A 12,420-nucleotide genomic window follows, 5' to 3' on the forward strand; every position below is an offset into this window, starting at 1 on the left:
TATTGTATTTATTATTGTATTTTAGGGAAGGTTCTACAGGGTGTTCAGGGTCTCACTACTTTAATCACTGAGCTATTTGCCCAGCCCTCAAATATCATTTGTATAAGAAGTGAATTGATTTTTGAAAGAATATATTGGCTGCTACATGGTATATCAAGCCCTGCATTTGCCATGATTTTCCTGGGGTGCCCAGTGTGGCTCGCACTTGTGTAGGTTGTTCGTTACCACACAGTGCCTGTGAGTCCCATGTAAATAAAGAAATACATTTAGTGTTAGTCTAATGTTTAATTTCTAGTTTAACAGAGTTTAGTCTGTTGTGAAGTCTGAGAAAATGGAGCCCTTCCTTGAATAAAAACATAAAACACTAAAGAGAAATTTTCAAAAAACATAGGAAAACAATCCACAAAGCTGTATAAAGAAAGCATGAAAAACAAGGGCAAATCTTACTTCCTTAATCCTTAAAGCACCCGTGTAACTTGGGCATGAATGTTATTGTCCCTGTTTTTATGAGGGAAAACGAAGGCATGGCTGTCCCTAAGTTTGACATCTCAGAAGGCAGAGATAGTTTTGTGACTTAGGCATGCTAACTCCCAGCCCATGTTGTTACACTTTTTTTTTTCCTGTTCACATTTATTGGGACCAGAAAGGCTCAAACAGTCATTTTTTACCTAAAGGACAGGAAAAATATAATACAATATCAGTATCTTAAGTAAATAACAAAACACCATGCATCATGAATCAACATGAGATGTAAATCTCAGAGATAGCAATTCTGACAGCCTTATAAAATGTCTTTCATCTAAGGCATTTCTGAAATAGTCCTTAAAGCTACACATATTTACACAATTCCATACCCATAAAGGCATCTATTCATGAACAAAAGAAAAGTCCTTCAGAAGCACTGCATACAGAAAGCTAAAGAAATACATACATACATCCTGAATTAACTTTTGAAGAGAAAATTTAGGTTCTGAGAAACAGTAATTTACATTCAAATTAACATGTAATTTTTTCAAATCTGGATCGATAACATTTTCGTGATGCAGACCACAAGAAAAATCACACTGTGAATTATTTGTTTGTCAAAGGCCACTTTCAAAGTACAGATTTCAAGTCTAAAGCAAAGATCCATGGCATGAACAAATAAAATGCCTAAGTTTCTAACATCTGCTTCCACTTGGGTTTCCTCCTCACTTCCCTACCTATTACCAGGAGAATGACTTCTAGAAAAGGCAGCGGCTAGATTTGTACCATTTTATCTGACCATGGCTGGTTGGTGGGTTTTTAACCCCAGATTACAGTTTAGCCAATGTAAAAAAATCTATTTCAAATAGACTCTACCACTCTAAGGTCAAAAAGATTGTGTCACAACACCCAGCCTTATGGAGACACACACTCATTCTAAAATAGAAAGCGGATCCCTAAGGAAAGTAAAGGATAAAGGGAAGAAGCAAAGTTAGAGCCTGGGTGTGGTGGGCGTGCACCTGTAATCCCAGAGCTGGGGAGGCTGAAAACAGGAGTTGGAGCTGTTTAGTGAGGTCCTGCACAAGGAAGGAAGGAAGGAAGGAAGGAAGGAAGGAAGGAAGGAAGGAAGGAAGGAAGGAAGGAAGGAAGGAAGGAAGGAAGGAGGAAGGTTAAACTCTGTGTCTGTCGCTGGCCAGGTATCTAAAATGAAAATATGAACTCTGACCTTAAAGTTGTCGAATCTCTCCTTTGTAAAGGCATTCTCTAGTTTGGCTTGCATCACCCCCTTTGATGCACCAGAAATATGCTTGGGTTCAGCCTGCCCGTCTGTTCCTGTCAGTTCTGACAACTCAACATACATTGTTATTTAAAGTAGAAATCATCATTTTTCAGGCATTTTACATTAAAAAAAAATCTCCTTACTTAAAATCATGTTGACAGGGGCCTGGGAGATAGCTCAATAGAGTAAACGCTTGCCTGGCAAGTGCAAGGGCCTAAATTCAATCCCCGGTTCCGCAAAAACAAATAAAATAAAATCATGTTGACAAATATTTCTTACTCCCTTGCCCTCCCTTTCCCCCAAGGTAGCTAATTCTGTTATAAAATCTCTGTGAGATAACAATCTTTTTAGCTTTGCCGAGGAAATAGCACAGACACTTCCTCTGCTTTTACCCAAATTCTTGAACTCTTCCTCTGAGATCACAGAACTTCACTGACTCAAAATCTGCCTCCATTTCAAGAGCCTTTGTGGAGCCACGCTCAAGAGTTTACTAATGGAAGAGTGCGTTCCCATTGCCTCCCCTGACATCCTTGGTACAGAAATTCAATTTCAGGGCGGGCCAGACAGCTCAGCGGACTAAAGCATTTGTTTAGGCAGGCACAGAGACCAGGGTTCCATCCCCAACGCACCATGCCGGCCCCGCCCCCAGAGCGCACTGAGACAGCAACTGAGACTGGGTGTGGTGTCATGCACCAGTAATCCCATTGCTTGAGAGGCTGAAAACAGGAGGATCACTACGAGTCCAATCTGTGCAGTGAAAGGGCCAGCCTGATAGCTCAGAGAAATAAAGCGCCTGCTTAGGCAAAGTGCAATGGCTGGTGTTACCTGTCATGCCCTACCCGCGGGGCGTGCTGAGACAGCGATTCAGACTGGACGTGATGGCACATGTCTGTAATCTCAGCATTTGGGAGGCTGAAAACAGGAAAATCACTATGAGTTCGATCTACATAATGAGACCCTATAGACCCTATCCTAAATACTTGTCTCACACTGTACACAAAAAGTCAATTCCAAATATAGATAGATAGATAGATAGATAGATAGATAGATAGATAGAGATATAGATATAAAGATATATATCTATCTATCTTTATCTATCTATCTATCTCTCTCTCTATATATATATAATCTAAATGACAACATAATTTTCATAATACTGGCATGGGCAATGATTTCTTAAATAAAACAAAAGGTAGCATTAAAAATGATACTTTATTTAAAAATTAAGATAATCCTGGATAGCTCAGCGGATTAAAGTGCCTGCTTAGGCAAGTGCTAGGGGACGGAGTTTCGATCTCCATGCCATGCCAGCCCTGTCCCTGGGGGTGTGCTGAGTTGGTGAATGAGACTGGGCATAGTGGTGTGGGCCTGTAATCCCAGTCCTTTGGAGGTTGAAAACAGGAGAATTACGAGTCCTAGCTACGTAGTGAGCCTCTGTAGACCCTGTACTAAAATACATACATATATACATAAAGTAAATAAAAATTAAGATGATGAAAAGACAATATACAAAAAAGCTGAGGATATTTTCAAGATGACTATATCCAAGGAAGATTCATATTCAGAATTTAAAAAAAAACTTAAAAATCAATAAAAACAAGACAAAAATTCTATTTTTCAAAAAATGGGCAAAAGACATGGAAAGGAACCTCACAACCATGGAATCTGATGGCCACTAAACATAAAGATGTCAAAAATTATCATCATAAGTCTAATGCAAATTGCAACCAGAATGAAATACTAATTCACAGCCACCAGAAGTCCTCATTTTATTTGTTGACAAGGTCAAGTGTAGAAAATGATGTGGAACTGAGACCGTAGAGCAGGAGTACAAATAAATGCAACACTTTGGAGAGCAGTTTGGCAGTTATACAGACAGCTTTCCTACCACTGAGGCACGACACTTTAGGGAGAGGCTTCTAATTTGCCTTGCAGTTTCAGGAGGTTCTATCCATTGCTATCTGGATCCAAAGCAGAAACATCTTGGTGGAAGGCATGGCCAGGAAGCAGAGCAAGAAAACAATGCCACAGAGTAAGGGGCTAGAAACTTAAGGTCAAGCCTCTGTAACCCACCAAGACATGCCCAACATGGGGTTTATTGGTCCTTGGGGGGGCGTCCCCAAACAGTTAAGCCTGACACGGTAGTATCTACCTGAAGGTGATCATGTGTGCATCTTATGACCCAGCAATTATACGTGACAACCATAAAGCCAACAGAAGGGTGCACATATGAATATCAAATAAATACTCATGCTCATAGCCATATTACTTAGATCCATATGGCAATAACCCAAGTGACAATAAATAGTAATTTATATAAATTGTAAATGAGTCTCAGTAACATAATGTTGAGCAAATGAAACCAGGCACACTTGGATACATACATAGTCCTTATTTCATGCATATAAAAATCAAAAGCAGTAAAACCTACACAGTGGTGATAAAAGAGTGGCAGTTATCTTTAGGAAGTAGCGACAATTAGAAAGCAATATCTTAATGTGTGACCAGAGTAGCGACTATACAAGCGGACAGAAAAATAGTATAAGAGGGGAAAGATTAGGTGTTTCCATAGAAGAACAAAAATCACCAAAGATCAAGAATATGAAATAGAACAATAAGATTTTTAATGTTTATGAATACTTTTGGTTCCATTTTATCTTTCAAATTTGTGCTCTTAGATAATCATGACCAAGAAAAAAGAAATGCATGATTTTCAGTCTATTATCAAGCCTATTACTGTTGGAGAAATCCCATATCACATTCCATGGCTTGAGAAAAACCCAAGGTATATAGATCTCATCCAGGTAAGATATTTATTGTTTAATAGTATCATCTTCAATGTATCAACAAATACACTTTTTAATAATAAGGATTTAACTGTGATAGTCCAGTTCAACATTCCCTAATTTCTTATTATCTAAAGATAAAATCAAAATTCCTTCTAATGAACCACAAAATCCTTCCACGATCTGCCTCCTACCCGTTTTCGCCTTCATCTGCTGTTTCCCAACTGTTGTAGCCCTTTTGTATTTTATCTCTACTGAACCAAACCTGTATACTTTTCATGGTTTTCTAACTCCACTCATCTGTGAGTAATATTTTACTTTTTTATTAATTTTATTGAGAAACAAATAGCAATGAGACAGTTTCAAAACCGATTACTAGCACAGTTTCAACAATTAATACATTGCATATTGTTGTCTTCATAGTGGTTATTCATAGTGCAAGATGCAGACATGATATCCTGTCCACAAACACTATTAGTACAAAACTTTCTTCTCATTGAATTAAGAGAAAGTAGCTGTGTATCTATCCTGACTATTTTGTACAAACATATACGAAATGGTCCTTCATTTGTGTCCCCTTTTTTTGCTTAGTTTTGTCAGAGATGGGTATTCCATTGCCATTTAAATATTGTAGGTGTATGAATTGACGTACCCTCTGTTCTGCTTTGTTTAAAGTTTTGTTTTGATTTTTTTTTTCTTATTTTACCTCTAGAAGCCTCTCCATTCTTAAAGAAGTAGGCTTTGGAGTCTAACTATTTACCAAGAAACCATCTTGTGGTCCATAATAAGCCTGGAAAAGCAAAGATGCTACCACTGTGTCCAATACATACTTTTATTACAGCATTAGGTACATTACAATAGTTTTTACATTTCTATCACCTGCTATGTTTTTCCAGGTCATTTATCTTTTGAATAATCAGCCTCTATCACTTTGCATAAAGTAATACTCAATATTGAATAGTCAATAAATGTTTCTGAAAGAAACAAATAAATACATTTGACTTAATGACTCTCTTTTTCTGTATGTTTGGTGGCAAAAAAAAAACACTCATATTTTTCATCTGTTTAAAATATTTTAAAGGAGGGGCCAGCCAAATAGTTCAGTGGATTAAAGCACCTGCAAGCAAGAGCAGGGGCCGGGTCTTCCATCCCTGCCCCTGCCATGCTGGCCCCACCCCCAGAGTGTACTGAGATGGCCATTGAGACTGAGTATGGTGGCACGTGCTTGTAATCCCAGCTCATGGAAGGCTGTAAAGAGGTGGATCACTTCGAGTCAGATCTACTAGTGAGACCCTGAAAACCCTGTAGACACGTCCCTAAAAATGCAAAAAATAAAATAAAATACTTAAAATGAATATTTTATTGACTTCATTAGCTGTGAAGAGCATGAATATATGAAACATGTAAATACCATGAGATACTTACATCTGTCCCCCTTCCTCTTCACAAGGGGAAGCACTTTCCTCCTGCCACATTCTTATTCCTAGACTGCTTCTTTCCTTGTTTTTTGTATATCCTGAATCTGCAGTAAAAACTCTCCGTGAATATCGACTTTCCTCTCTTTGTTATTCATAATTACTGTCTTCTTTTGCAAGTTTATTATCAAGGGGCCAGAGAGATGGCTCAGTGGAATAAGTGCTTCCCTGGCAAGCACAAGGGCCTGAGTTCAATCCCTGGTTCCACCAAAAAAAAAAAAAAAAGTTTATTATCAGTACAATATCTTCAATCTTATTGAATATTTACTTTGCATATGTGAAACTTTAAGTACTTAAATTTTAACATCCCATACAAGTGTTAAAATAGTGTTTATAAGTTATGCTTTTGTGACTTTTTAGTCTAGGGCCAAGATTGTAACATTTGATTGCGGAAACGATATATTTCAAGAAGAGGATGAACCCACTGGAATTTATATAATTATTTCAGGGATGGTAAAGGTAAAGCAAGATGTTTATAAATGCATGTCTGATAATCTGCACCAAAAATCTTTATAAAACAGAGACTTAATAGCTTTCCCTGTGAAGACTTGCATAGTATCTTTTGTAGGACAGTGGGGAACCACCCAAATGTTGATTTTTATGGTCAGACACAATGGATAAAAATGCCCATCAACGTTTAAGCTATACTTTCTCATAGATAACAAGAATATATGAAAGGATCATCTATTTAAAGACGTTAGTTTGTAATATAAATTGTTTCCATCTTATGTTTATATGACTTTAACCATTTCAAGTAAATATAAATTGCTTGAGATAGTGACATCAGAAACATTAGCATATTTAGGAATATTTTGTCTTTAAATCATTGCTAATTTAACAAATATACTTTAAAAGGATTAATAAGTATTTTTAAAATAATATGATGTTTATGAAAGAATTTTAATTGTTGAAATCAAAATGGAAATACATAAATGATAATATAAGTATCATATGTATGTTTTTCTTTTTTTGCTCCTGAACAGCTTCAAAGAACAAAATCTGATTCGGAGGCTGACCACATTCTCTTGGAATCAGAGGAGAAATGTTACCCTATAGTTAACACAGACTATGTGCTGGGTGGGGAATCAATAGGAGAATTAAACTGCTTAACAGATGAACCAATGAAATACTCAGCCACCTGCAAAACTGTAGTGGAGGTCAGAATACATACTTTATGTCTTACTGTTGTATCTCATTCCGTGCTTAATAGCACATTTAAAACCTTTTCAGTGTTTAGGTATGTCTACACTACAGTTACACTGTATATTTTTTTAACTAGGAAAGGTAAAAGGGTAAATTTTATGGCAAAATTTTGCTCATATACTATAAAGCCCTGGGAGAAATGGTTCTGAAAGTGAATCTACCATAACAAAATAATTTAATCAGAAAAATTGGCCAAAGTTGATAGAAAGTGTTTTATTGTGGATTGAATGGCTTAAATTAGCTAACAATAGCGTAACTTGAAAAGGAGAAAAGCCAGGCTAGAATGTAGTAAAAGTAAATTTGAACAATGTGAATAGAGTTTGCCTAGATGTATCAGAGGACAATAACTTCAACAGCCCAGTAGGTCTCACTGGCTTAATTTGAAAGGAAAAAAGTGGCTCTCATTCATGAAGTCACAAAAAAAAGCAAACCTGAAGCTCTTCAAACCTCTAGACTAAACCTCTTTACAGAGAATACATGATGAGAAGCAAGTTCTATTACTCCAGAAAGAATTAGTTAAATCTAAAATGCAGAAGATTCTGCAGAGTAAGTTGATTTCTTCAAGAAGTGAATGACGGAAAAAGCGTGTGGAGAGGGAGAAATTATTAAAATTGGATTTAAAAGGGCTGGCAAGCTAGCTCAGCAGACTAAACACCTGCTTAGGCAAGCTCAGGAACCAGGATTCAATCCCCATTAACCCAGGCCATGCCGGCCCTGCCCCCAGATGCCCTGAGCTGGCCAACAGACCAGGCATGGTGGTAGACACCTGTAATGCCAGTGCTAGGGAAGCTGAATACAGGAGGATCACTATGAGTCCGAGCTGTATACTGTATACTTAAAAAATGGATTTAAGATATAAGACAACCAAATACTATCAATGTAATTTGAACAATTAATTATATGAAGACTTATTTAAGACGATATGGGAAACAATATTAACAGAATATTCGGTAATATTTTAAATTTTGTTAGGAATGATAAATACATATGTTTATCACTTTAAAAATCTCTGTCTTAAGTGATATCTATTAAAATATTTCACAAGTAAAATTATATGATACTTAAACCTTGAATAAAAATGCTAACCTTCATCTTTAAGCTATGAGGAAGTTGCTGGGAGCACATTAACTCAGCTACCATAAACAACCATAAAACTTGACAAAATGTAGGAGACAAATATATTTATCCTTTGAGTTAATGCCTGAATATTCTAAAATAAAAGAAACTCACAAAATAAATCCTCTATAGACCTGAGCTGCTTGGCACTGGCTCCCAAACTGAATGCAGGAAGAATTCAGAATACAGAAGAAGGTTATCCTGCTGAGATGAGAATGGATTGATCTCAAGTCAAAGAAATTAAAATGGGTGAAATCTTCCAAAAATGAGTAGGAGAAAGAGCTGCACAGGGACAGGTTAAAGGGTGCGTTTGTTGGCAGATGTAATACATATGCACAAAATGAAACAGAACTAGATTCACCAGGTGCCCCTCCCTCCCATTCCACATAGTTCTCAGACAGAGAACTATCTAAAATATATAAAGTATACAATTAGACTCCCCCAAATTAGAGATCCAATAAAAACATGGACAGCTGAGAGAAGCACTTATTCTAAGAAGTAAAAAATGGCCAATAACTAAATGAAAAAGTACTCAAGATTGCCAGCCATTAGAAAAACACAAATTAAAACAATACTGAGATTTAATCTTACTCCAGAACAAATAGCTACTATCAAAAAATCAAATTATATCTGGGTGTGGTGGTGCATACACCTGTAATCCCAGCACTGGGGAGGCTGAGACAGGGGATCACTACAAGTCCAGGCTGCACATTGAGACCCTATATTAAAACAACAACAACAACAAAAATAACACCAAACCAAAAAAGGGAAAAGTCAAAAATCCTTCTAAGAGCCAGGTGTGGTGGTACACACATGTAATCCTTGCATTTGGGAGACTAAGGCAACAAAATGGCTGTAAGATCAAGTCTAGCCTAGGCTACATAGTGAATTCAAGGTTATCCTGAAGTACAAGACAAAACCTTGTTACACAAAAGAAAACTTCAAAAAAGGAAATCTTCAAGACACTGTCAGAAAATTAAAGGAAGTAATGAACAAATTCAGCAAAAGTACACGATACAAAGCCACCATGCAAAAGAACTAGAAGCGCTGCTGTGTACTAATAGTGAATTATATAAACTAGAAAACAACAAAGCAATTTCATTCGGAATAGGTACAAAATATGAATATTGAATAGAATACAGTAAATAGAATGACTTCCCATGTTCATGGATTGGAAAAATCAATATAAATATGTCCATACTACCTAGCGATCTATGGATACTGGGAGAAAGGGATTTCTTTAATAAATGGTGCTCAGAAAACTGTTCATGCACAAGCTTGAGAATAAGACTTCGATCCCTAACTCTCATCCTATAAAAATTCAACTCATAAATGGATTAAGGATTTTTTTATTACAGATTTAAATGTAGTTTTACACCTAAACCTATGAGACTATTGAGAAAAAAAACCTAGGGGAATGCTTCAGAATACCAAAATGAGGAGAGAATATTTGGATAAGACCTAAAAAATATAAGAAAAGAAAAAAACTAGACAAATGGGATCATGTTCATGGAGCAAAGAAAATAATCAATGAAGTAAAGAGACAATCTACAGCATGGGAGAAAACACTTGTAACTATATATCTGAAAAGGGATTAATACTCAAAACATATAAAACAATGCTGAGACTCCATCTCACCCCAGAAAGAATGGCTTTCATCAAGAAGTCAAACAATAACTAATGCTGGAGAGGCTGTGGGAGAAAAGGAACCCTTCTCCACTGTTGGTGGTAGTGCAGACTGGTACAACCACTCTGGAAATCAGTGTGAGAATTCCTCAAAAGGCTAGCATTGAAGAACCCATTCAAGCCCGCTATTTGCCTGCTGGGTATTTTTCCAAAAGAACCCAAAACATCATACCATAGCAATGTATGTGCACTCATGTTTATAACATTGCAATTTGTCCTAACTATATCTTGGAAACAATCCTAATGCCCATAAAATGAGGAATGGATAAAAAGATGTGGTATTTTTATAGAATGGAGTATTACTCAGCTATTAAAAAGATAAATTAAAGCCTTTTATAAGGAAATGGATGCAACTAGAGTCTGTATTTGTAAATGAAATAAATCTTTTAGGTTGTCACACTGAGACAATACAATGTTTGCACATGTGAGTCTGATTTAATTCACTTAAGAGTATATTCTCTAGTTGCATCTAGTTATCAACAAAAGACTCAAATTTGTCATGTTTTGTAAGCTTAATAATGCTCCACTGCATAAAAACACCACAGCTTGTTTATCCATTCTTCAGCTGGTGAGCATCTGGGTTGTTTCCAGGATTTAACTATGAAAAATTGTGCTGCTATAAACATGGGTGCACATATATTGCTGTGACATGAAGTTTTTATCTGAATGGTACAATACATTCTGGGAAAAGGGAATGAACTTACTCAAAAGGAAAGTATTACTGAGTTGAAGAGAAGGACTGGAGAGGGAGTGGAGGAAAGAGATATATCTACACATGTAAGCACAGGATAGTTTTGGACAACTGTACTGTGCATTTCTGCTGGCCTATGGAAAGAAGCAGTTAAGGCTTTAATTTGTTTCATCTCCTGTCTTCAATTGTTTGTACTTTTTCTCTTCTTAATTTCTTACATATTTATTTTTTTCTTCTTTCTTGCTCCAATTTTACAGGCATATATCTGGTAATAAGCATAACTGGTTGAAAGACAACACTATGTAGAACAACAAATATTGTGAAATTTGTATCGCTTTAAGTGAAATTCTGTATCACTTGTAATTTTTTCTATTTTAATTCTAATTTATACTCTCTTTAAAATAAATTTTTAAAAGTAAGTGAAGCAGAGCTGGGGAGATGTCTCAGTGGAATAAGAGCTTCCCTGGCAAGTGCAAGGGCCTGAGTTCAATATCTGGTTCTGCAAAAAAAAAGATAAGATAAAATAAAATAAAATAATTAAGTAAAAGTAAGTGAAACAAATCAAACCTGTATGTGCAAACATTGTATTGTCTCACTAGTGTGAGAACCTGAAAGAATAAATAAAACCTAAAAGGCACAATAAATACTGTGAAGGGGAAAGAATCTGTTTAATGGGAAGGAAAAACTGTGATGAGGAAAAGGACAAAAAAATTCAAAGGAAAGAGATATAAAGTATATATGCAGGATGGTTTGGATAATTGTACTGATGATTTCTGCTGGTCTGTTGAAAGGAGAAGTTAATGCTTAAATTTAAAATTTTTTTTTCCTCTTTCTGATTTCTTGTAACTTTTTTCCCACTAACTTCAAGTGTATATCTGGTAATGTAAACAACTATTTTGAAGTTAACATCATGCAATACAACAACCATTGGCTATTACCTATTACTGTGTTTAATGAAATTTTGCATCATTTTTAATATGCTTTTTTTACCACTTTGTATACTTTAAAAAACAAAAAAATTAAAAATATATAAGCAACTCCATTCTCAGTATGAAATAATCTGAGTTTTAAATGGACAATAGACCTAAGTAGCCCTTTCTCCAAAGAAGATGTGCAAATGGCTGGCATTATGTATATGAAAAGGTGCTCAACATTGTTAAGCACCATGGAAATTAAAATCAAAACTACAATAGAGTATCACCTAACTGTGTTAGAATGGCTATTATCAAGAATATAAAAGATATCACATGCTGGTGAAGATGTTAGAAAAGGGAACTCTGGCACAATGTTTGTTGGAATATGAGCTAATAGAGCCATATATACAATAGTATGGAAGCTCTACAATTTAAAAGTAGAATCGCCATATAATCCAGCCATCCCACCACTGATTAATATGCAAAGGAAATAAAATCAGTATGTCGATAAAAATCTACACTCTCATGCTTCTTGCAGCACTATTTACAGGCTAAGCTATAGACACAACATAAGTGTCCATCAGCTGATGAATGATTGAAGAAAAAGTATTTTATAATGGAATATTATTCAACATAAAAAGAATAAAATTCACTTCCAAAACAATATGAGTTTGGAGGGCATTCTACTAAATTAAATAAATTAGACACAGAAAGAAAAATACTGAGGCCAGGGAGATGGCTCAGTGGAATAAATACTTAACTGGCAAGCACAAGGGCCTGAGTTCAATTCCCAGTTCTGCCAAAA

The 12,420-nt window shown here is 35.9% G+C and overlaps 1 protein-coding gene across 1 annotated transcript in view; it reads left to right on the forward strand.

Annotated features, from left to right (window-relative positions):
- The window catches only part of Slc9c1 (solute carrier family 9 member C1), a 165,127-nt gene that overhangs the window by 111,436 nt on the left and 41,271 nt on the right, over positions 1-12,420 (forward strand). Inside the window, exons 19-21 of the mRNA XM_004624877.2 lie at positions 4,423-4,548; positions 6,366-6,464; positions 6,989-7,162. Coding sequence (XP_004624934.2) covers positions 4,423-4,548; positions 6,366-6,464; positions 6,989-7,162 — 399 coding nt within the window. The remainder of the gene's footprint in view (positions 1-4,422; positions 4,549-6,365; positions 6,465-6,988; positions 7,163-12,420) is intronic.

This window comes from Octodon degus, unplaced genomic scaffold (assembly GCF_000260255.1).
Source record: "Octodon degus isolate 3935 unplaced genomic scaffold, OctDeg1.0 scaffold00007, whole genome shotgun sequence".
NCBI classification, from domain to species: domain Eukaryota; kingdom Metazoa; phylum Chordata; class Mammalia; order Rodentia; family Octodontidae; genus Octodon; species Octodon degus.